Source organism: Chionomys nivalis, chromosome 23 (assembly GCF_950005125.1).
Source record: "Chionomys nivalis chromosome 23, mChiNiv1.1, whole genome shotgun sequence".
NCBI lineage: Eukaryota > Metazoa > Chordata > Mammalia > Rodentia > Cricetidae > Chionomys > Chionomys nivalis.
Window position 1 is genome coordinate 43,436,202 of NC_080108.1, and position 25,041 is coordinate 43,461,242.

Sequence of the window (25,041 nt, forward strand, 5' to 3'; positions counted from 1 at the left end):
TGGACAGCCTTACTCTTAGCACCCAGGGGCCAGCAGTGCAGGGGAGGACTGCAAGCATCTTACAGTCCTTTGAGTGTGGATAGCTAGGACAGGCAGGGTGAAACCAAGATAAGACAGAGCCAGCCCCAGCCCCTCTCCTCCCTTTCCCGCTGAGACCCCCCTCCCCAGGCCTCACCTGCCACTGTCCCTGGGTCCCCTGGGCAGTGGGTGGTGGGAGTCTGGCTCCCAATATAGCTGCAGACTTCTCAGGCTGGTCTGAGCTTTCCAGCTGCCACCTCCTCCTCTGCTCTGGCACCTGGTGATATAACCACCCACTGGTCCCTGGGGCACATTCCCTGGCAGTGAGGTTCCTGTCAGTCTGGGCCCCAGCACTCACTCTTCCTGTCTCCCCTCCCCTCCACCCCCAGAACACCCCCCACCCAGTGCCTAGTGCCAATCCCTCCCTCCTTGGCCCCAAGGATGGGGAGGGGTCCTCAAGGCAGGGAGGCCTTCCTGGCACCTGGCTTCTCACCAGCTCAGAGCTGCTCTTCTGGAGCAAGGGTTCCTATGCCACATTCACTCACTCATTGCTTCGGTGGCTCCTTTCTCATCTCTCCTCCCAGCTTTATCTGTCTTCAAAATTCTACCTTGTGAGTTAGCTGTCAGTCCTCACGGGACCTCTCAGAGTCTGTCAACATTTGACACCCAGTGAGTCTGTCAGCATTTCTTTCCCCATCTCTCTGTCCCCGTTTCTCTCTGTCTCTACCTCCTGTGCATCCTGTCTCTCTCTGTCACTGGTTCTCTTGGTGTCTGTACCGTCGCTCTTTTTCTCTGCCTCTCTCTGATTTTTCTTTTTCTGTGTGTCTGTCTCTGGCTTTCTCTGTTTTTCTCTCTCTCCCTGTCTGTCTTTCTTTTCTATCTCTTTTTGTTTCTCTGTCTCTCATCTCTGAATATTGGTTTCCTATCCCTTTCTGTCATTTCTGTGTCCCTCTTCCTGTCGTTTGGGCAGGAGAGACAATACCATTTGTGGTTAACACCCAGGATCCATTCCTAGCCCCCATACCAGGTCCCAGGCCAAGGGTCGGCAGGAGGCAGGGAAGCAGGCTTCCCCCACCAGGTGCCCTGGTTCAGCCGGCACAGCCAGACATGGATGACACAGCTGGGCAGGGCAACCTGGTAATGGAAAAAGAGGCCAAGAGCCAGGATCAGAGGTGGGTGGCTCCTAAAGCTTTGGGAAATGGGACACTGAATGGCTAGTGGAGCACTATCTCTCCCTAGTGGAGCACCACCCCTCCCTAGTGGAGCACCACCCTCACTAGTGGAACACCACCTCTCCCTAGTGGAGCACCACCCTCCCTAATAGAGCACCACCCTCCCTAGGGGAGAACCACCCCTTCTGGTCAGATCATGACCCTCCCTAGTGGAGCACCACCCCTCCCTAGTGGAGCACCACCTTCCCTAGTGTAGTACCACCCTGCCTAGTGGAGAACCATCCCTCCTGGTCAAATCATGACCCTCCCTAGTGGAGCACCACCTTCCCTAGTGAAGCACCACCCTCCCTAGTGGAGTACCACCCTCCCTAGTGGAGAACCACCCCTCCTAGTCAGATCATGACCCTCCCTAGTGGAGCACCACCCCTCCCTAATGGAGCACCCTTCTCCTTAGTGGTGCACCACCCATCCCTAGTGGAGCATCACCCCTCCCTAGTGGAGCACCACCCTCCCGGTCAGATCATGACCCTCCTCCGGCAGCCTCTTCCTCTCTTTTCTGTCCTGACCACATATGAGTCTTATAGAACTTTATTAGTCACCTTTAAAAATTATTTATTTGTATATTTTTATGTGAATTGGTGTTTTGTCTGCACATATGCCTGTGTAAGGGTGTTGGAGCCCCTGGAACTGGAGTTACAGACAGGCTTGAGCCACCTTGTGGATGGTGGACACACCTGGGTCCTCTGGAAGATTAGCCAACGCTCTTAACCGCTGAGCCATTTCTACAGCCCCTACAGTTTTACTTTTATGAGATTGTTACAATACTGTTTTGTCCCATTTATCAACTAAGTTGATGAGACACCTTCAAACATTTTAAACTACACTCCTGGAAGAAACACACCCAGTGTGGAAGTCATTAAGGTTTTAGATCAAAAATACAGATATCTGTAAGGTTTATTATCCAAGTACATTATACTTGAAAATATGACTGATCTTGTATTATTTCAAATTTCCTAATACTGTATATAAACTTGACTACAAACTAAAAGAATTTTTACATTAGGAGGACTGGGAGTGTGGCTTGGTGAAGCTGGATGTTTCACCCCCTTGTACCACAAGAAAAACAAAGGAGATTTATTTAGGGTACAGGGAGACGACTCAGGCGGTAGAGTACTTGCTATGCCTGTATGAAGTCCTGAATTCAAATCTACGTCAAGTCAGACATGGTGGCATGTGTCATAATTCCAGCATTCCTGGTGGGATGAGACAGACAAGAGAACCCACGGGCCCTCACTGATCAGCTAGGCTGGCAACATAGAGACAGAGACCCAGTCTCAAAGAAGGTGGAATATGAGGACTGAACCTCCGCAAGAAAGCCTTGGCACGTATACACCTGCATTCACACTCGTGGGCGTGCTCACTCACTCCAACCTGACAGGCTTTTAAAATTTTGTGTAACAGGGAAAAGGATACAGCTCAGAGGTGGTGATCTTGTCTAAGGTGTGTGAGGTCCCAATTTCCATCTATAGTGGCACCAAAGACAGACAAGAGAAAAACAAGAAATCCCAGATCAAACATTACATATTTTAAGCTAAAGTTAAAGACTGCCTAGAACAGGTAGCATACGAGTAGAGATCAAATGTGTGGAGATTCCACTTTAAAAATGGACGCCCAACTCATGTACAGGCCCGATCTAAACTTCACACTCGGCTATAAAAGGTGGCTGATCAGAAGACAGTTTCAGTGTGGAAAATAGTTGGACCCAAACTATGGACCCTCCCTGTGCCTCAGTTTCTTTGATTCTAAGCTGGGAGCAGTTATGGTTCACACAACACAGGCACGACGGGACCTAATGAGCTGACACATAAAATTATGCCCATGGGATGAATATGTGTTTTAAGATGGCTAGTATTGTGTTTTTGTGGTCATAATGCCATTTTTATTGATTGATATTTTTAAGGGGGATCATGGGAAAGCAGGGGACCCAGGACCTCAAACATGCCAGGCAGATATTTTACACCCAACCACACCCCAGGCTCTCACTGGGGGTTCCAGGCAGGGGCTGCAGTGAATTGCACCCCTACCCTCCTTTTACTTTTTATTTGGGTACAGGGCTGACTAAATTGCTCACACTCTACTCAAACTTTCTGTTATCCTGCATTAATGGCTTAAGTAGGCGGAGTGTGGTGTTTGAATGAGAATGATCCCCATAGGCTCATATAGTTGAATGCATGGTCCCCAGTTGGTGGAACTGTTTGGGGGAAGGATTAGAAGGCGTGAACTTGTTGGAGGAGGTATGTCAATGGGAGTGGAGCTGTGAGGTTGCAAATACCCATGTCAGGTTCAGTCACACACACACTCTCTCTCTCTGCTTCTAATTTGCTGAGTAAGATATAAGTTCTTAGCTTCTGCTCCAGTGCCCTGCCCGCTTGCCTCCCAGCCTGACCCCTGACATGGTGGTCACTGATGCATACCCCCAAACTATAAGCATGCTTCCTGTTAAATGGGAGAGTGGCCAGCCCACTCAGGGAGCTGAAGTGGACCCTGGTATTAACACCCATTTCCTATGTTCTTCCTGGTGGCTCTGGTCAGCTTCATGACTGTTTTTTACTGTTCCTAATGTTTTATTGGGTGTTGGTTGACACTGCCTGGCTGTCACCATTTTATCCTCCCACTCACTCAGAATGTCAGCTGCTTCCCCCTTGTGAATTGTCTATAAGATTAGTACTTCTTTGGTTTTTAGATCAAAGCTCTAGCAAAGAACTTGCCCAACATGTTCAAAGCCCCAGGCTCATTCCCCAGTGTGGTGGTTTGAGTAGGGATGGTTCCCATAGGCTCGTGCGTTCAAATGCTTGACCCCCAGGAGCGGCGCTATTGGACGCTGTGGCCTTGTTGGAGAAAGTGTGTCGCTGTGGGGGTGGACTTTGAGCTCATAGCCAGTTCACTTCCTGATGCCTGTGGATCAAGATGTAGAGCTCTCAGCTCCTCCAGCACCATGCGCGGCACCATGCTTCTCACCATGACGATAATGGACTAAACCCTTGAAACTGCAAGCCAACCCCAAGTAAATGCTTTCCTTAGTAAGAGTTGCTGTGGTCATTGTGTCTCTTCACAGCAAGCAAAACCCTAACTAAGACAGAACCCAGCACCACACAGAAAACTGAGCATAGTCTAAGTGCTCAGTAGACTGAGGCAGGGGCATCAGAAGTTCAAGGCCATCCTTGGCTGCATAATGAGTTCAAGGCCAATCTGGGCTAAGTGAGACCTTGGCTCAAAAAATAAAAAACTTCTTAAGGTTCTAACTCAGCTCTGACTCTGTTTTGTTTTGTTTTTCTTTCAGAGTCAAGCCCAGTTTCCCCTGCCTGTCCCTTAGTCACATCATCTCCCGTTGATTGATATCTCCGGTGTCACCTCTTTTTCCTGCTTCAAATCCTGACTTCCATTGTCTAGTGTGGTCTCCAGAAGCTCTTATACCTAGGTTCTCCCTTACTACTCATGGTACCCACCCAACCTCCACACCCAGACACCTTTCTTTAACCCTCTCAGTCCTAGTTCCATCCCTTCTCTCCCTGCACCATCACCAAATCGACTCCCACATCCCACAGTTATGGTCTCTTCCCTTTGGCTCCCCACATATGGCTGGTCTAATTTTCTGTCTTCCTATGACCTTCAGGAGAAGGTCATCATCTCAGATGCTGGTACCTGAGGTCCTTTATGATACCTTCCATCACTCTTACCCTCCCACAATAGCACAATCCTCACACGTCCTTTTTGTTTGTTTGTCTAATTTTTCTGGAACTCACTGTGTACATCAGGCTGGGTTCTAAATCACAGAGATCCACCGGCCTTTGCCTCCTGAGTGCTGGGATTAAAGGCGTGCGCCACACCTAGCTTCACCTCCTTATTTTCGCTGCTACTGAAGTGACTAAGATTACAGACACTTTCTTGTCCTGACTCCATGTCTGCTTGGAATCTTCTCAGCCCTCAGCCCTCCTCTGCCAACAGCCATGTTGATCTTGGCATTACATTTGGAATTTTCATGGCCCTGATCATGATCCAGATAGACTCACTAAAAAAGTTAATATTTATACAAACTAAACATAAACAAAAATAACCAAAAAAGGCATAAATCAAAATTAATTGTCATGTTGTATCTGAAATAGTCACTATGTCCAATCAAAAAGAATGTTGTAAGGTTACTCTGATCCTCAGCCAATATGGAAGCAATTGTGTCTTCTGCCTTTGAGAACACTATACCCTCCACACGGGGCAGTGGTGGCATGCACCTTGAATCCCAGTACTCTGGGGTGGGAGGTAGAGGTAGGTGGATCTCTGAGTTCAAGGCCAGCCTAGCTTACTAGCAAGCTCCAGGTTAGCCAGGGTTATACAGAGAAACTCTGTCTCAAACAAACACATAAACACAACCAAACCAAACAACAAACCAAACCAAACAACAACACAAAGCACTGTACCCTTGAGTTTCAGCACCGAGAGTCATTCTGAGTCACTAGCCCACTCTTGGCCTCTGCCTCAGTAAAGGGGTAGACCGTAGCTTCTCACCCGTACTATGCCACTACAGAAAGAGTTTGAGGAGATTATTTCTGAGGGGTCAGAAGTCCTCGGTGGATGTCAGATTGGGTTATAGAGCAGTGGGCATGGCTAGGCTTCTAAGGCACAGAATGGAATAATGAAAAGCGCTCTGTGTGTACTTTTTACTGGTAGAAGTGAATGAACACTCCTTGTTTCTGCAGTAGGTGCTCTTAACCACTGAGCATTTTTTTCCAGCTCTATAATATCCCAGTTTTACAAATGAGAACATTCACACTATAAAGGAAAACACATCCCAAGGGTGCTCGGACAGTAAGTGACCACATTTGGATTCCTTCTGCTAACCACACCCGTGGGGGGTAGGACTGCAGTCTATACCCTCCAATCTCCCTGGGATGCAATGGTTGAGCAGAGTGTAGTTAGCAATGGTCTGCGCTCTGGGTCACTACATTTATTAAGCATCAGTGTCAGATCTGGGCATCTGATGGTTCTGAGAGTAGGGTGGTCTCAGGGAGAGAGAATCTGTAGTCAGCCGGGGGTCGGGGAATATCTCATGTCAGAGCCTCTTGTTTTTTATGATGTTTTGGATCCATCTGATGTAGGTGCAGACATCGGTGTAAACTCCCGGCTTCTTCTTTGATCCACAGGGCATGTTACCCCATGACACGAGGCCTCGGAGATGACCTCCACATACCAGGGGCCCTCCAGAATCACCCTATATGGAAGAAAGAAAATCAGAAACTTACACGGAAGGATGAGAAGGGAGAGGAGGAATGGGGTAGGAGAGTTAGAGATACCCAGAGATGGAAGGAAAGACTGGTATGGTGGTGTATACCTGTCATCTCAACTACTCAAGATGCTGAGGCAGGAGAATTGCAAATTTAAGGTTAGCTTGTCCTATGTAGGAAGACCCTGTCTCAAAGTAAAAGTGGGGTGTACCTCACTGATAGAGCACTTGCTGATCATGCTTAAGAACCTGGATTCAGTTCCCAGTAAAAGACAGAGGTAGATGGGGTGCCCAAGGACACCGAGTTCCATAAAGGTACAGGTGGGAGAGATGGTGTTCAGATAAACCATCCACCCGAGAGGGAAGGTGGTAGGACCTATTCCATCCCACAGCAAAGATACTTAAAATTCAATAAACAAACAACCCAAAGGAAGTCCCTGAAACTGACCAGATGCACTCAACCCCTGCTTCTCCAAGTTTATATAAGCAGTAAGGACTACTGAGGGTCATTCTTAGACAAGCTGAGCTGTCCAGAAGAGGCTCTGACTGCCTCAGCCGCTAAAGAGAGATGCTCTCCAACTTGCTGAGCTGCCTGCAGGCTGTGCAGTGTGCTCTGCAGCTCTGACTTTGGAGAGCTGTCATCCATGCAGGCTGGAGTGGGTCATTTCTGCTGCTGTAAATAATCTCAAGTGGGACTTTGGTGCCATTCTTTGGTCAGTTGCTGGTTCCCTGTCTGGGATGAGAAGGTGCTGATTTCAGCCCTCCATGGTCTAGAGTCATTCTGGTATAAAAAAAGAGTCTGGAAAGCTAATAGTTGGGGAAGCTCCAAGTAAGGTATTGGAAACTAGGTGGGTGTGGTAGTGCGTGCTTGTCATCCCAGAGGCTGATGCAGAAGGATTTCTGAGTCTGGAGACAAGCTAGGGTTTGTGAATGAGCGCCACAGGACCCGGCTATGGGGTTTGAGGGATCAGCGTAGGGTCCCTCTCTTGGCAGCTGCATGCAATGCCCTCTCATCTGGAGCTCAGCCATTTCCAAGTGGGTTTCATGGCTACCGTTCTGAGGAAGGATGGCTCTTTGTAGTATCCATTTGGATTTTGAGTCTCTCCAGTTAATCAAAACTTCAACCAAGGTGACCATTCACTGGACTTGTTTCTCAAGTCTTCAGGCTCACTAGGTTCACCCATATTTGCCTAGCCATTGTAGTGTGTGGCTCTTGGTGTCTGCCTCTCTGTCCTCGCGTCTGAACTTCCTGTTTCTGCTGGGTGTCGTGTGTGTGTGTGTGTGTGTGTGTGAACATGTGAGAGTATTCGTGTGCATGGACGGCCAGCAGTCGACTTTAGGCATCCTTCCTCAGGAATCATCTGCTGCGTTTTTCCGAGACAGGATCACTCATTGGTCTGAGCGCACCAATTAGGCCAGGTTGGCTGGCCAGTGAACCCCAGAGATCTGCCTGTCTCTGTCCCCTGGATGACCAGCACACGCCATTGTGCCCTTCAGCTTAGGTCCTCATAGTTGCCTGGTACGTATTTGACAGGCTGAGCCATCCTCTTAGCCCCAAGCTGGCTTGCTTCTTTTTTATCCATCTCTGCTTATGTGAGATGGAGTCTCTTCCCCCGTCTTGTCCTCCAGTGCCCTCCCAGTTGGCTTTCTCAACCTGTGCTCCACTCTCTTTCGGTCTGTGTCTCTGTTTTCCTGTTTGCGGTGGATTTCAGGTGTCTGCGCCCATACTCACCTGGCAGGAATCGTTCCCTTCTTTCTTGTCACCTGCACACACCATGTTTTGGGTGATCTGACCAGGGTAGGCACGCTCACACTCCTCCTGGGACACCAGATGGACATCAGCACACTGAATGGTGTCTGGGAAGTCACCTAGGAGGGAGACGGGCCAGCTATGGGAGCCATTTCTCTCGTGTCTTCACTGCCCTTCCCCCCATTTCCCATTGATTCCATGTTTCTCTCTCATGATTGGAATCTATCTTCCTTGACACCATCTCCTGATTGTTCCTGTCCCCATCATTATTGGTCTGACGTCCTGACTAGTCATTACTTCTCCACGAAGTCTTAGTTGCCTTTCATTTTGTGGCCATCTTCTCCATGCTGTTCATCCATCCCTGTTCGGTCCAAATCCTCAACCTTCTCCTCCCTATCTTTTACTGTACACAACCCACCTGCTGGTCCTATCCATCAGCATCTTCTCATGGCCTGCCACCTACCATCCATGTCCATCCTTAGGACCCCTGCCAACCGTCTCCCCTTACTAACCATTTTCCATCTTGCCCCAGCCGAGGATCTGGCAGCTAGGCTTCTTCTCAAAGCAGTCTCCCTTCAAGGGCAGAGGCTGGATCTTTTCTGAGAATCTGACTTTGTTTTTCAGATGCACCATCATGATGTCATTGTCATGGGTGTCAGGGTTGTATCGAGGGTGGATAATTGTCCGATCCACGGAGATCTGCCTTTGGAAATTCTCTGTTTTCCGCAGGTTGTGTTTCCCCAGGAGCACCTCCAGATTCCTGGGAAGGAAGCACCAAGGAATCACCTACGGCGCTGGGCTTCACCTGAGGCCCAGAGAGACCATCTGCCCCACTCCTCCCTCCTCCTTTGATCTTTCCCAGCTCAGTCAAAGGCAAACTCATTCTTCTTGAATTTCGCTTCTTTTCCTATGGCACAGCTTGACATTCAACTCTGTAGCTGCACCTTCTACACACACACAGATTCTACTGATCACAGATCAAAACCACGGCAGCACTGAGCATGGCGGCTCACACCTTTAATCCCAGTGCTCTAGAGGCAGATGCTGGGGGATTTCTATGAGTGTGAGGTCAGTCTGGTATACATGGTGAATTCCAGGCCAACCCTGACTCAAAACCAAACAAGCAGCAAAATATGGAGAAAGGAGCTGGCAAGATGGCTCAGCAGGTCCAGTGACTGCTGCACAAGCCAATGACCCGAGTTCAGCCTCCGGAACCTACATAAAGGTGGGAGGAGAGGACCTGATCCCACAAATCATCCTGGGACCTCCAGAGGTGCACCCACACAAAACTATTAAATAAACACCTGAATATGTATGGGGAATTGTGTTGCTATTAAACATATACAGATTTTTTCTTGCTATCTTTTCCTCAAAAAAAGTTTAGCAACTACTTATGCAGCATTTACACTGCTGTGGGTACTACATGCAATCTAAGAATAATTTTATTTATGAATTTATTTTTAAGATTTTTTTTATGTAATTATGTGTGTGAGTAGGTGAAGCTCACATGTGCATTTGAGTGTGGTGCCCATGAAGGCCAGAGAAGGTGTTGGATCTCCTGACGCTGGAGTTTCAGGCAGTTGTGAGCTGCCATACGGATACTGGAACCGAACTCTGGTCCTCTGCAGGCATGTGCTTTTAACCATTGAGCCATCTCTCCAATCCTATTTATTTTTAAAGATTTTATTTGATTTGTGTGTGTGTGTGTGTGTGTTTATTGGCGTGCATGTGCAGAGGCCAGAAGAGGGCTTTGGATTCCTCTGAGCTGGGGTTACAAGCGTTTTCAGGCTGTCTGGCATGTGACATAGGTGCTTGGATTCAAGGTTCGATTCTAGTGATTGGGAAGCAAGTTAACTACCGAGCTATTGCTCCCGCTGCTGCTTTTGTTTTTTGGAGAACATCTTTTGTAGCCCAAGTTGACCTCAAGCTCCCTGTGTATCTGAGGATCAGCTTGTGTTTCTGGTTCTCCTGCCTTATCTCTCAAGTGAGATGATAACAGTGATACTCTACCAGGCCCAGTTTGGGAGATGCTGGGGATGGAACCCAGGGTAATCACCCCACCAGCTCCTGCATCACCACTATCTTTAGAGCTCCCGCAAGGGTATCCATAGATTACACACAAGTGTCTCACTATTTCTTTTGCAAGGGTGTTAAGTATCAGCAAATCTGGATATCCCCCAGGGTCTTGGAACCATGGCTACCTGGCTGATCGAATGTGCTTGCAGGATGGTGAGTGCTCAGGTCTGCCTCCCTCCTGAAGTCTGCACGTACCCATTCACTTCTCCAAGAAAGAGACACTCACGGTTTTTTGCAGTGGGCAGCTGTGAGCACCCATTGTGAGTCAACGAGGACCCCACCACACAGCAGGTGGCCTGAGGTGTAGAGCGCGGCTTGGAAGGGATGAGAGTTCTTCAAACAGGGGCCACCGTGTACCACCTTATCCTGCTCCTCCGTCCAGACTGAGAGAAAGAGGATCGAGTGAGAGAAGAGCTCAGAGAGCCTAGACCCTCTGAGAGGAACCGCACTGCAGTCAGTCCCCAACCCCATCCTCACCCCCAGTCCTGCCTCCCATCCCTCTACTCTACCTCCAGCCTCTCTTCCTTTTTTGTTTTGTTGTTGCTGTTTTGTTTTTCAAGACAGGGTTTCTCTGTGTACTACTAGCTGTCCTGGAATTCACTCTGTAGACCAGGCTGGACTCCAGCTCTGAGATCTACCTGCCTCTGCCTCCCGAGTGCTGGGACTGAAGGCGCGAAAGGCATGTGCCACCATGCCTAGACATCTCCGTCCTCAAGGCCCCTTTCCAGACTTGTCCTTGGCCATTCCTCTCAGGGCTCATCTCAACGCCCTCAACTACCATCTGCCGACAATACCCATCCATCCACAAACCATCTCCCCCTTCTATGATCCTTTTATTACCTGGGTTAGCAAGAGCCAAACACATGGCCAGCATCTTCACCACCAGCTTCTCCATGGTTGCCTGGCGTGGGGAAGCCAATGATTGCGTTAGTCAGGTTCTAACCTCTGTCCAGGACCCCGCCCTTCTCCTTCCTCACCATCTCTGTCCTCCCTGTCCTGTCCTGTCCTGTCCTCTCCTCTCCTCCTGCCCTTGTTTGATCTCTAACCCCCTTCTCACCTCCTGGTTTCTCATTTCCCAACCCACACCTTGAACCTGAGGGTGCTGTAGAGCAAATGCAAGGCAGGATGCAGACCATGCCCATGGTTCCAGCTGCTCTGGGGAAGAAGCACAACCAACCTTCCTGCCTCCCTGGACTCTGGTCTCCCTTTCTGCCAACAGAGAGGTTAGTCCCAAGGGGTCACCGACACGCTTCCTCTCAGTGGAACTTTTCTTTTGTACCTTGGCTCCATCCTTACGTTTCCCTCACCCCCCATATTGGTGTTGTAGTGCGTATGTCTTACCGTTCGTGGCCAGCAGCGTACCTACCAACACTTAAGTGGGAAAAATGACACCACCTATCACAGGAAGCCAGAGGCAGAAACAGTCAGCAAGGCAGGGTGTTCCACGGGAGAAGGGAGAGAGCAGACTAGTGAAGGTGGCCTTAAGATCCGAGTTGCACAGGGTAGGAGACACCTGGGTGCAGGGCCCTAAGCAGTAGAAATGGGAACCTGCCTCACACTATGGTCTCCCAGAAAGAGGCAGGCTCTGTTCTCAGGCTCTCCCAGCTTCCTTTTAACCCCTCTCTCTTCCAGTCGCCTAGCCAGGAGGAAGCCAGACACACCCTTTTCTTCACCCGAGCCTCCCACATACATTCCTCCTGCCCCATGGCTCTGGTCGTGGTGACCCCTGACCAGATAACTACAGGAAGGCAGTGCCTAGCTCTGGTCTGTAGTGTCTCTGGGTCCTGAGGGAGGAGCTGAGTCTGTTCTTTTGGGTCTGAAGGAGAAGTGCTAAGGCTTGGACCCCTGAGTCTGAGGGAGGAAGAGGACAGATGAACCTGGAGCCTGACCCAAAAGAAGAGGGTCGAGACAAACCTGCGGGAGTGAGACAGAGAGAAAGGGGACTCCTTCTTAGTTTTAAATTTGCAGGATTTGGGACACAATCGGATCGAGTGCTGAGTGCCTGCTCTCAGATTAGTCAGTGGTGCCCCGACCTCCACATCCACCCTGCCTATACCCATTAGGAAACCCGCAGGACCTACTCCTGGGCTTGTATCTCTCAGGCACTGGAACCAGCTGCCCAGGTTCAGTGGGGTCAGGCTGACTCACCAGCCTGTAAGTCCCTCTGTGGGTGCTGAAGACCTCTACATCCCCAGGAGAGTGGGAGCTGCAAGCCTCCTGTTGAGAAAGGGTGTTTCACTCAGCTGTCCCCCGCCCCTAACCCAGGCTGGGAAGCAGGATGAGCAGTGTGGGGAAAGAGACGTCCAACAATCAGCCATTGTCTGTCCCCAGAAACGTGGCCACACTCCCAGCAGTTCCAGGCAGGAAGAAGGGCGGCAGGCTATGCCAAGGACTTCCCTTTGTGCCAGTGTGACTAACAAGTCTTGCTGGGGCCTTGATCTGAATATTTTCGAGCTCTGGACCCTCTCCTCCAGGTTGGCCCCCCTTCAGTTTCTCTGGCCCCTTCCTCTGTGTCTGCCTATGTCTGCCTACGATGGAGGAAGCTCCATCTCAGACGTATTTGCATCTCTCAAGCCTTTGCTTTGATATTTTCTCTTCTTTTTCTCTGTCTTTTTGTGTTCAGACTTTCTCTGTCTCTGCCTGTTTCAGCACCTCTATTTCTTCCTTCTCCCTTTCTATCTCTGTCTGTCTGTCTGTCTCTGTGCATGTTTTTAATCTCTCTCTTTCTCTATTTCTGTGCATCTGCTTACCTGTCTGTCTATGTCTTTTTCTGTTTGCCTTTCTATCTGTGTCTGTCTCTTTCTCCATTTCTCTGGTTCTGCCTCGTTTTCTCTCTATCTCTCTGTCTCATTTCTCATCTCTCTTTCCCTCCATCTTTTTTTGTCTTTGTCCCTCTTGATCTCTCTGTTTCTCTCCATATCATGTGTCTCTGTCTCATCTGTCTCTGTCTGTCTGTCTGTCTCCTAGCCCCCCCTGGACTCTACATATCTTCTGTTTCTCTTCCGTCTCTTTCCCTGTACTGTTTGGGGAAATGTGTGTGCCCCTGGTATGCAGTTCTATTCCCGGGGTATGAGAAGGGATGGCATGCTGTGAGGTAGAAGTTAGTGAGGTCCAGGAGGGCATGTAGACTCACTGACATGTACAGAGAAACACACGGGTAGAGAGGATTCCTGACGTGCAGGAACTGGGGAGCAACCCCACGAGAGATAAACGGGAGCACTGCAGAGCTATATCACAAACTGGGAGGATTACGGGAGGTGCCTTTGAACTTGGGTCTGAGAGGCAAGAGGCGGGAAGAAGAGAAGATGCAGGTGTGTGGGGGAAAAGCAGGCAGCGGTCAGTGTGGGCTGCAAGGGAGTGAACTGATGGAAGGTGGCGGGGTGGAGGGACCTGGGGAAGGGTGTGGGGACACGGAGGAGAAATGGAGACATACTAGGAAGCCAACAGGCAGTAGCAACAACAGGCAGTAGCAACAACAGGCATGAATAATGTGCCCCTCAGCATTGCTGGGCATGGCACCTCACGTGACCTTCTGATCTCCTATACTACTCAGTTCCCATCACTCTGATTACGAGGTTTTAGCTGGCACTTCACGCTAGGTCTCTCCTGACCTTAGCATCTTCTTCCCCCACTACTTCCCCAGACACAGTCCGTTCCCTGCACACAACGCGCTGGCCATTCAGCCCTGTCCCATTGCCTCCCTTCTGTGGGGCTCACTCCTCCCTGTGTCCATGTTCTGGCTCCAGTTCAGACTGGTTCTTCACCCACCTCAGCACTCTCCATTTTCTGGGTCACTCACTAGGCTATAAGAGGGGTCTCCTTGCACTTTGCCTCTGCCTGAGACTGGAGGACCTTCAGAAGTAGGGATTTGGGGATGACTCAGTTGTGGAGTCCCTTGCTGGAGATGTGGCTCAGAGGCAGAATATTTTCCTAGAATCCCCTACTGAGGGGCCTGGGATGTGGCTTATTGCTAGAGGCCCTACCTAGGGTCCCACAGTGATGGTTGTGTGTGTGTGGCTCAGAGGTAGAACATTTGCCTAGAATCCCCCAGTGTGTGTGTGTGTGTGTGTGTGTGTGTGTGTCTCAGAGATTGAGAACATGGCCAGCGTGGGCAAGTTCTTCAGTTACATTCCTCAGCATTATCAAGGGGTGTTACGTGTTCTTACTGCAAAGATATGAAGTAATGTCTGTGTTAAGTAGTTTTGCTTAACTGTTCCATATTGTATGGGTACATTTATTGAAATACCATAAGAATATGTAATTTTCATTTATCCCTTGAAAGTAAACTTAAGAAATAAAGAAAGAAAACAGCTAAAAAGACACAGCAGGAATTGGTTGAGTTTGGTGGCATAGGCCCATTATCCCAGCTTGTTGGGAGGCTAAGGCAAGAATACTGCAAATTCAAGCCCAGCTGAGGCCACAGAGTGAGACTCCATCTTAAAATGTAAAGGAAAAAAGGAAGTTGAGGTCACAGTTCTGTGGTTCAGTATTGCCCTAGCAGGTTTGAAGCCCCCGTATGGTAAAATGAGACAAAACAAAACCGGGAGTTCCTTTATATATAACTCAAGATACTAAAGGTGATATCATCCGTGATGCAGTGACCCCGGCAGGTCCCACGGTGGTCTCCCACTCATCACAGGACCTGCCGGGGTCACCAGCTGCAGCCGCTCATGGGACTGACCTCGGTCATCTGTTATGAATGATAACAAAAGGTACACGAATTTTGAATATGAAAGTTATCAAAGGGCCCATTTGCCTCAAGTCCTGGCAGACAGAGTGCTTAGAATCGGGTTGGCCTTTTCCACTTAAACCCAGCTCAGTGGGAACTTTGCCCTGGCTACACACTGCTTTGACTGTCCCTGCCACCTTTCTGTGCTCCAGCTCTGGAGAGCATAGCAAGTATTCCAAGTCTCAGCTTCTGAGGCTTCCTCTGTGTTTCATGCTCTCCCCACCTTTCCCCATGGACCACCTCTCCCTCTGGTCTTGGCCGGAACACTGCGTCTTAGATCAAGTTTCCGCTGGACACCACCCAACGCCACCTGTCCCGACTGGGTTAGTCATTCTCTTGTGTGGGCTTCCACAGGTGTTTCCTTCCAGGTGTCGCCCTGGACCAGAGCCATTTGTATCAGTGTCCATCTTCTTCATGGGATCTTGAGCTCCATGAGGGCATGGACTGTGCTGAGTCACTGCTGCGTCCACAGGGAACTCAGGAAATGCTGACCTATGACTCCTTTGCCTTCATCACATCCACTCCCGTGGCAGACAGAAAAACCCAGGCACAAGGTAGGGAAGTTCATCGCTTAAGCACAAGCACACAGGAAGTGATAGAGACTGCATGGCACTCAACTTCCAACCCAGAGGTATTCCAATCCACCACAAGCCAAAATGGCAGCATTCCAATATGAGGATTCTAATATGACCTGCCCGATGTGTTATAGTCTAACCTGATGTATTCTTTTTTTGTTTGTTTGTTTTGTTTTTCGAGACAGGGTTTCTCTGTAGCTTTGGAGCCTGTCCTGGAACTAGCTCTTCTACCTAGGCTAGCCTTGACAGAGATCCACTTGCCTCCGATCCCACTGCCGAACATGCCAGTACGAACCGTAACTTTCTTTCTCTGTCTCTCTTCACTAGACAGCTTGCCTTCTTTTTTAAGACAATATTTTGATTAAGTTTTGATAATTTCATATACACCCATCCCCCAAATTCTAATAAAATTATCACCCAAGTCTGTTTTTAAATGCTTTTATTAATGGGACTAACAATTCAAATTAGAAACCCCAATTTTTGGCCTGGAGGGATGACTCAGTCATTAAAGGCTGGGATTAAAGGCATGTGCTACCACCGCCCAGCCAACCTGACGTATTCTAATGCAATGTATTCCAACATGGTATGTTCTAACATTGTTCTAAAATGGGGTCTTTCACCATAGCAGTATCCCAACAGGGACATGTTTAGCCCTGCAGTGATTCTGCCCATCTCTTTACAATCCTTTACTACAACACAGGTGAATAGGCCCAGGAAGAATCACCCATGAAGGGAAAGCAGGGGACACATAGGATTTGAGTCTCTCGTGGTCTACTCATGCCCATTCCTGTCCCATTGCCTCCTTTCTACTCCTATATTATTAGTGGGGTTAGAAAATCTTTAAAGAGAGAATGAAGCCCTCCTATCTATGCATCTGCCAGTGACCTTCATTGTCTTCCCATCCTTATCTCTGGCCAGACCACGGCAGGATTAAGTGTCTGAAAGCTTGTGTCTGAATTGGCTTATTCAGTCAAAATCTCCAATTAAAAAAAATTTAAAGGAAATTTTATGTGAGGAAACAGGAAAAAGGTAGGAAGTAATACAGAGTGAGAAGCAACTCTTGCTTGTGCTGTGTCTGATGCTGGTCCAGCACTGTTTACATGTGAAACTATTTCATCTTTACGATGATACAAAGAGGTGGGAGTTTAGCCTCCCACTTAAAGGAAGAAGGAACAGAGATGGGGAGAAAGACAGCAGGACAGTAGGTCGCTGCTGTAGCTCGGTGTTAGAGCTTCTGCTTACCTGGGGGAGGAGAAAGAGAGAGGAGAAAAAGAAAGAGAGGAGGGGAGGAGCCAGAGAGAGGGGAGAATAAGGTGGAAGGGGTGAGGGAGGGAGACAACAGGAGAAGAAGGAGAAAAAAGAGAGGTAGAGAGGAGGAAGAGAAGAGAGAGAAGAAGAGGTGAGCAGAGAAAAGGGGGGACCTGGGGAGGAGATGAGAGGGTTAGGAGGCTAGGGGAGGGAGGGGGGAAGACAGGGATAAAAGAGAGGAGAAACAACAGGGTATTACTGGAAAAACTGGGGTTTCTTATATTTTGGCTGTGAACCTAGCCTTTAACGACTGAGCCATCCCTCCAGGCCAAAAATTGGGGTTTCTATTTTAAATTGTCAGTCCCATTAATAAAAGCATTTAAAAACCGACTTGGGTGATAATTTTATTAGAATTTTGGGGGGGTTGGGTGTATATGAAATTATCAAAACTTAATCAAAATATTGTCTTAAAAAAGAAGGCAAGCTGCCTAGTGGAGAGAGACAGAGAAAGAAAGTTACGGTTCGCACTGGCACGTTCGGCAGTGGCGGCTGAGAAGCTGCACAGTGGAAGGGGAAGTGGTCGTCAGAGAAAAAGCAAGAAGCCCTGAGTGTCAGGGCGAGTGCACCTGGACTTTGACCAGTACCCGAAAGAAAAAGATTGAGAAGTAACTCAGACATGCAGGCTGGCAGCATGAGCTGCTACGTGGAGGAGGGGTTTCTGGGAAGGGTAAATTCATGATCTCATTAAGGGGATAATTATTCCTCCCTTCACCTTAGCATGCCTTCAGGTGAATCAGATTTCCTGAGAGGTAGACTCCTGACCAGATGATTGGCAGGTCCATCTGGACTGACTTTGAGGAGATAGTTGTCTCTAGTAGCCTGTCATGTTCTAATCTTTGAAGCAGATCAGTGTCGTGTCTCCACCCAGACCAGAGGCAGATTCCATTCTTTTGACCAGAAGGAAGTCATTCTTTTTTAATGGTCAATACCAGCTGTGCTGTCTCTGCCATCCCTCTGCACCTCCCTCCCTCCCTTCCTTCCTTCCTTCCTTCCTTCCTTCCTTCCTTCCTTCCTTCCTTCCTTCCTTCCTCCCTCCCTCCCTCCCTCCCTCCCTCCCTCCCTCTCTCTCTCTCTCTCTCTCTCTCTCTCTCTCTCTCTCTCTCTCTTTCTTTCTTCTTCCTTCCTTTCCTCCCTCTTTCTTTCTTTCTTTCTTTCTTTCTTTCTTTCTTTCTTTCTTTCTTTCCTTCTTTCCTTCTTTTTCCTCCTTGTTCACAAACACTGGACATTTAATATCTATAAAGCTGACATGACACATCTCATGCTTGTTTTTTTTAAGAGCATCTTTGATAGCTTCACACATGCACACAAGGTGTCTTGACTATACCCACCCTTTATTCTGCCTCCTACCCCCTCTGTGCACCCCACCTTCTCCCCTCCCCACATTCGTGCCCTCTTCTTTCTTTTTTTCCTTCTTTTTATTTTTGTGGGGTATTGAGTCCAGTTGCTTCTGCCTAAAGAAATGTTGGTGGATCTTGTTGACTTGACCCCATCCCATTCCCTCTCTTTTTCCTCCTTTCTACTCTCCCTTCTTTCTTCTCCTTTTACACAGGCAACCATCCTTCCTGTGTGTTCAAGAGTGCAACACCAGACAGTCATGTCCAGAAGACAGCATTTCACAGCGTGCTGCCTCATCCTCTCATGTCCTTTTGCACATTCTTCCTCAGTGTTCTCTGAGCCTTGGAGTTAGTGATGTGTCTGTCCCTTTCAGGGCTGACCACTCCACAGTTACTACTTTCGTCTCTTTGACCACGTGTGACTCTCTGTATCTCTGCCCACTGCAGAAAGAGGTTTCTCTGGTCAAGGTTGAGAGCAGCATGAACCTATGGCTATAAATACAAACATTTAAAAGGCAGCTTGACAACTTGGCCTTTTAAACTAAACAATAATAGGTTACCCCCATTACCCACCCTAGGCCTTATGGCCTCCCAAGCCAAGTGATCAGGCTTTCAGTACCAGGCATGAATTTCCTCCTCTGAAGCAGGCCTCATGTCCAGTCAGAAAATGGCTGCACCCCTGTAACACCTCATGCCACTAATGCGCTAGTCAGAAAATGGCTGCACCCCTGTAACACCTCATGCCACTAATGCGCTAGTCAGAGAATGGCTGCACCCCTGTAACACCTCATGCCACTAATACACTAGTCAGAAAAATGGCTGCACCCCTGTAACACCTCATGCCACTAATGCGCTAGTCAGAGAATGGCTGCACCCCCATAACACCTCATGCCACTAATGCACCAGTCAAAAAATGGCTGCATCCTTGTAACACTTCATGCCACTAATGCACTTGTCAGGGTGCATCTTGCTGATCCCCACATTTTAATGGATTCAAAGATGCTTCTCTTTATAATGTCACCAATAAACAAGAGATGGAGTCCATTCATGAGGGAAAGCGCCATCCTTGTTGGCCTCCAAGGCTGTTAATCCCTGCCTATTCACCTAACAAGAAAGGAGGGGGAAGAAGAGGCAAGAGGGGAGAAATAGACACATACTGCACACGGCGACACACTGCACAGGCCCCAGCCTCCTCCCTCAGACCCAGCCCTCCTTTCTCAGACTCCAAAGATCCATACCCTACCGTTCCTTCCTCAGACCCAGGAGTCCAGTCCCTGGCCTCCTCTATCAGGCTTAAGTTCAGACCCGTCATCTTCTGGACCTGTGTCTAACTTAAAGAATACCAAGGGAATCTGGCGCTTCAGCTTTTCCTCTCTCCAAACTACCCAAACCATAATTCAATCTAAAAATTTAAAGGGTCTGGCATGGTGGTGCACATCTTTAATCTCAGCACTAGGGAGGCTGAAACAGAAAGATCTCTGTGAGTTCGAGGTCACCCTGGCCTACATAGCCAGTTCCAGACTAGTCAACGCCATATAGTGAGCCCCTACCTCACAAAGGTCAAGGGAGGGATTGGGAGATGGCTCAAGAGGTCAAGTGCTGGGTGTGCAAGCACAGGAATCTGAGTCTGGATCCCAATACCAGCATAAAAAACAGCATATGGCTATGCATGTGTGTGATCTTACTGCTGAAGAGACTGTGACAAAGGATCTCACATGCTAGCCAGTCCTTTTATCTCTAGGGAGTGAGAGACACTGTCTCAAAAACAAGATAGAGACATCCAATTTCAATATTCACACACACATACACACACACACCCCACTCAGAAATAAAATAAAACATAACTTATAAAAAATAACCCAGAGTCATAATGGAGTCCCTGAGCACGGCTACAGAGTCTGTCTGATTGCGCTACAAAGACGTAAGTTCGTACTTGGGTTGGATTGTTCGGAAAGGCCTTTGTTTTTCTTTGACCAGACAGTAGACTTAGAGTTAAAACCAGTAGCTTCTGGAACTTAGCTTCTTGCATTAAACACCTGCTTGTGGCACCTACAATCTACTTGTGTGTGTGTGTGTGTGTGTGTGTGTGTGTGTGTAACACAGTAGCTGCAGCATTTCTGGCTGACTGACTGAGGCAGTCAGTGGAGTCTCTGAAGAAAGAGTGATGGGAAGAACCCAAGTGATGTTTGTGGGAAGAGATTCCCGGAGAGAAACAGGATGAGCAGGCAGGAGGGGCAGGTCCTCAGTTGTACTGCATCCTTTTGTCAGCAGGTTCTGAGGTGTCACTGCCCAGAGAAGGAAGGCAGGTGACTAGGTGTGGCTCTGCTCTGAGTCACAAAGCATGTCTCTCTTCCCCTACCCACTGGGGAGAAGCCTGCTCACCACCACCTTTCTCTGGGCCTCAGTTTCTGGATGCTGCATCTTGGATGACCGCCAGAGGACCTAAGCGTTTCACCCTCCTCATCCCTCACTGGAAACTTCTGTCACCTGAGAGAAATGCAGGCCCTTCCCGTCCCTTCACTTTGGTGATGTGTGTACTTGCCTTCCATCTTCTCTACCCCTTCCTCCATCTCTAGCTCCCCTCTTACACACAAGGAAAGCGGAAACCCAAGAACTAGGGAAAAGCATTCCACCCATCAGGGCCAGGCTGAAATCAAGCTACAATGTTCTTAAAGATTAAAAATATTAAAGATACTTTATTTACTTTTTATTTAGTTTTGCGTGTGCGTGCGTGCGTGTGTGTGTGTGTGTGTGTGTGTGTGCAGGTACACATGTGTCATAGCACATCTGGAGTTCAGAGGATAACACAGAGAAGTCAGTTATTTCCTTCTATATTGTGGGCCCTAGAGATGGAACTCGTTCTTTCAGGCATGGCAGCAAGCGAGCCATCTTGCTGGCCCGTCACGCTTTCTTAGCTAACTCTTCCTCACGGTCTCTCCCTCCCTCCACATCTGCCAGTGTCCCCACCGTTATTTTCCAGGCTGTGAGCGCACACGTGAACATCACTTGGATTTTATTCTGTATATGTTCCACTTGACATGTCCAGTTCCAGCCAGTCATTACGCTTTGTATCCCCATTAAACATCATACATTAGCAGCCACCTTGCGTAATGCTGATTATCACAGCCTAGGTATTATTTTTTCATGTGTTCATAATATTCTGAGAGAAACCAACCTACCATTTAAATAATCAAAACTTTGGAACACGTCAACAGCTTCTATTCATTTTTCCCTCTATAATAAGTAATGTAACGAATCCAAACTTGGTTCTGTTTTTTAAGAACTCCCTCGGAACTGGAGGGCCTGAATCAGAGGCCGTGAGTGAAGGCAGCGAAGTCACCGCCACCATTCAATAAAGGGCTGTAGGAAGCGCTGGACTTCATGCACCTTCCGAAGTCCTGGGGCTTCTTAGTCTTTTGACTTAATTTGCTTGTAGGTGTCTGGGGTTCTGGTTGGTTTATAAACTTGGCATTGTGTTGCTCTATCTTGGAGGCAAGGGAGTCAGACAGGACTTGACGGCGTTGCCACAGGTGTCCTTACTCTACACGCATGTTCTTGGAGGCACACAGTCTGGTGCTTTAGCGATAGGTTTCCATGGTGTTTTGCAACCACTTTGTGTACTTGCAGACTTGAGTGTAGACTCCTGGGTCATTGGGCTGGCCACAAGGGTAGGTTCCCCAGGACACCAGACCTTGAAGGTTGTTATTGCACACCAAGGGTCCTCCTGAGTCGCCCTATAGGGAACAGAGGAAGTTAGCTTTAGCTTCAGAGGAAAGCTCCGTGACCCCCAGGTTACCTTCAGACATCATCTAGTTCAGGCTTTGTCTTGATAAATGGAATCAGTTTTCACCCTGGCTAACAGACTCATCACCTCTGGGAACTCACGGGAGAGCAGGAATTCATACCGTCATGGTGATGACCTGGGTTCCGTTAGATCCTCTTGGCAGGAAAGGAAACCCTTGGGCTGTCAGGAATCCGGTCCTGGCCCAGGAGAGGGGGTATCCTGGTTCACAGGGACAGGAATATGTCTCCTACCAGTGAGTCCTTCAACAAGCAACTTAACATCTGTCCTGAGAGCCAGGGGTGGGAACAAGGAGGATAAAGAGAGGAGGAGGAGTGAGGGAGGAAGAAGAAGAAAGAAGAGAGGTGAGGAGACCAGAGAGACAGGAGGGAAGAAGAGGAGAGAGGACTGGGAGATCGGAGAGAGAGTGAGGGGAGGGGGAGAAAGGAAAGGGGGACAAGAGATGGAAGCCAGTCCAGGACAGAGACAGCAAGAAGAGAAGGGAGTCAAATAAAATTAGGAATAATAAGAAAGAGGTGAAAGAATGTTGTTCAAAGCCAGGCTGGTGATGAAATGAGAAGAGACCAGGGGAAGTGGGACAGCTCCATTCTTGCCCCAGGACCAAGTCCATGGTCAGGCATCTGATCAGGCAGAAAATGTCAGTGGTCATCACAAAGAATGAGTAAAAAATGAAGTGGAGGCTGGACACCAGCACTCCAGATCGGGAGCTCAAGTCCTGCCTCAGCTACAGAGCGCTCAAGGCCAGACAGGGCTACAGAACACTGAGATGACCCGGTGGTTAAGAGCACTGTCTGCTCTTGCAGAGGAGTAGATTCAGTTCCCAGCACCCACATGTAGCTCACAACCTCCTGTAACTTCAGTTCCTGGGGGCTCTAATACCTACTTCTGGCTTCTTTGGGCACCAGACACACATGCAGTATATTAACATACATGCAGGCAAAAACATTCATACACATAAGAAATTTCAAAATAAATCTTAGAGACAAAATTTAACAATAAATGTTCACCGCAGCAAGTTCTGCCCTTGCAGGTATATACCTATCTGAGGCAGGTATATTGCTTTGAATTTGAGATCAGCCTTGGTTACATAGTTCTAGGTTAGCTTTGGTTATATCACTTCAGGCTAAACTGGACTACACAGTGAGTTACAGACCAGCCTGGGCCACAGAAGAAGACTGTCTCAAAAATGTAAAAATAAAACAATATCAATCACTGAGTTTTGAAGCTTCTGCAAAGTTTGGGCTGGAAGAAGGAGGCTCACTCACATGCCACCTCTGCTTTTCTCAGCTCCACCACACTACTGGCCTGTGTCTCGTTCAGGCCATGCATGAAAGTGAGAGAGCTAAAAACGTGGGACCTGTCGCATGGCCAAGACAGGCGATGTGGACAAAGGGGGCCTGGGGGGTGGGGCAGTAAGGGCTCACATTGCAGGTGTTGGTCTTAGAGTCAGGAATGCCAGCACACAGCATGGTTTTCCCCAGCAGGTCCTTGTACACCTTCTTGCACTCCTTGGAGGAGATGAGCTTCACATCCGAGCACATAAGGTCCGAGGGAAAGGTCACTGTGGGGAGGAAGGCATCAGCCAGTGCTGTGTAAGGGACTGGGTAGGATGGGAGCTGAGGGTAGAGGGCTGGGATCTGGATTTCTGTTACCCAGGGAGGATTCCCGCCTCAGGCAGTCTCACCATCTGGGCTGGTTGTGGTGCCCCATCCAGAGACAGTGCAGGATGTCCCTGGAGGTTCACAGCGTGACGGAATGTTGACTTTCTGCACATTGGATGACATCTTGACTGGCCTATCCAACCTCACAAGCATGATGTCATTGGCATGGGTCCTTGTGGAGTAGCCAGGGTGTCGGAATGATCGCGTAGCCTTAATCCTCTGGGCACTCTTATCCCCTATCTTATCACTGCCCAGATGCACAGTGTATTGACTGAAAGAAGACGGTGACACTCAGAGAAGGAGAGGAGAGGGAGGAGGGGAGGAGGAGGGGAAAGGAAGAGGGACAGGGGGATGAGGTGGGGGAGAGACCCAGCGAGTACAGACACACCCTGCCAGGCCTTGCAGTACCTACCCCATTTTACAGTGGGCTGCGGTGAGCACCCAGCGTTCGCTGACCAGCACTCCTCCACAATGGAGTTGATCACCTTTGAGCAGGGCCACCTGCCATGGATGGGACCCTTTTTCACATGGGTAGCCATCTATAATTCTTTCTCCATTTCTGTCACCCTGGCCTGGACAGAGACACACATGGGCATCCAGCATCAGCAGGAGACAGACACTAAGCAGGGATTTATAGTCAGGGATGGTACTATAATGTTCAGGAGGAATGACAGAGGACAGGAAGGAGGACCATGCAGAGGAGGTGAGAGTGGGCTAGGGAGAGGCACGAGACCACTCAGAAAACCCCACGATCACGGCACACACAGATCACCACAGACTGCTGAGCCTGCCGAGGCAGGGAGCCTGTCTGAGCCCGAAGAGATGACAGCACAGGTTCACAGTGACTGGGTCATCCCTCCTGTGGAGGAGCAATCTGGGCGAGGAGATTCTGATTTAGGGTGTTGGCAAGCTCTCACCTTCTTGTCCAGCAGTTTCCAGGGCTAAGGACAGCAACACAGTTATCAGGGGAGGGAGCCAGACTCCCACCATGGTGTTAGTGGCTCAGGGCTGCCAGATGAGAAGCTAGATGTTGCCAGAGCTAGAAACATTGAGAGAAGAGGCGCTAAGATACAGTCCTACCCCTCTTCCCTCAGACCCAGGAGTCCAGGACCCAGACTGCTTCTCTCTGGAGTTCAGAAAGCTAGACAGAGCCTCCTCCCTCAGACCTTGGGGTTCATATTCCCTCCCTCCTCCCTCAGACCCTGGGATTCAGACTCATGTTCTCTCTCCTCTTTCAGACCCTCTCCCTGGACAGCACCTAAGCTCCTCTCCTTCCATCCGGGGGTGAATGCCTAGGCTTTGCTCCTCAGAGTCTCCTGTCTCGAGGACAGTTTGTGCACA

At 49.0% G+C, this 25,041-nt stretch overlaps 2 protein-coding genes across 2 annotated transcripts; both read right to left on the minus strand.

Annotated features, from left to right (window-relative positions):
- Positions 1-6,285: 6,285 nt before the first annotated feature.
- Positions 6,286-11,186, minus strand: Klk6 (kallikrein related peptidase 6). The gene is made up of 5 exons (XM_057756504.1): positions 11,132-11,186; positions 10,518-10,674; positions 8,728-8,975; positions 8,198-8,334; positions 6,286-6,453 (listed from the first exon to the last, which is right to left on the minus strand). The coding sequence occupies exons 1-5, from the start codon at positions 11,184-11,186 to the stop codon at positions 6,295-6,297; spliced, it is 756 nt and encodes a 251-aa protein (XP_057612487.1). The 3' UTR covers positions 6,286-6,294.
- A 10,457-nt stretch (positions 11,187-21,643) lies between these two features.
- On the minus strand, positions 21,644-24,690 carry Klk7 (kallikrein related peptidase 7). The gene is made up of 5 exons (XM_057756019.1): positions 24,618-24,690; positions 24,113-24,272; positions 23,724-23,971; positions 23,464-23,600; positions 21,644-21,971 (listed from the first exon to the last, which is right to left on the minus strand). Exons 1-5 carry the CDS (start codon positions 24,688-24,690, stop codon positions 21,816-21,818), a joined length of 774 nt encoding a protein of 257 aa, XP_057612002.1. The 3' UTR covers positions 21,644-21,815.
- Positions 24,691-25,041: the final 351 nt, after the last annotated feature.

Excerpts from the sequence above, each read along its gene's own strand:
- Klk6 (XM_057756504.1), bottom strand. The coding sequence starts at position 11,186 with ATGGAGAAGCTGGTGGTGAAGATGCTGGCCATGTGTTTGGCTCTTGCT. Across the intron at positions 10,675-11,131 it reads TTTGGCTCTTGCTAACCCAG|TCTGGACGGAGGAGCAGGAT; the intron begins GTAATAAAAGGA and ends TCTTTCTCTCAG. Across the intron at positions 8,335-8,727 it reads CTGGGGCAAGATGGAAAATG|GTGACTTCCCAGACACCATT; the intron begins GTTAGTAAGGGG and ends TCTCCCTCCTAG.
- Klk7 (XM_057756019.1), bottom strand. The coding sequence starts at position 24,690 with ATGGTGGGAGTCTGGCTCCCTCCCCTGATAACTGTGTTGCTGTCCTTA. Across the intron at positions 23,601-23,723 it reads CACCACAACCAGCCCAGATG|TGACCTTTCCCTCGGACCTT; the intron begins GTGAGACTGCCT and ends TCCTCCCCACAG. Across the intron at positions 21,972-23,463 it reads CTAAGACCAACACCTGCAAT|GGCGACTCAGGAGGACCCTT; the intron begins GTGAGCCCTTAC and ends TGTTCCCTATAG.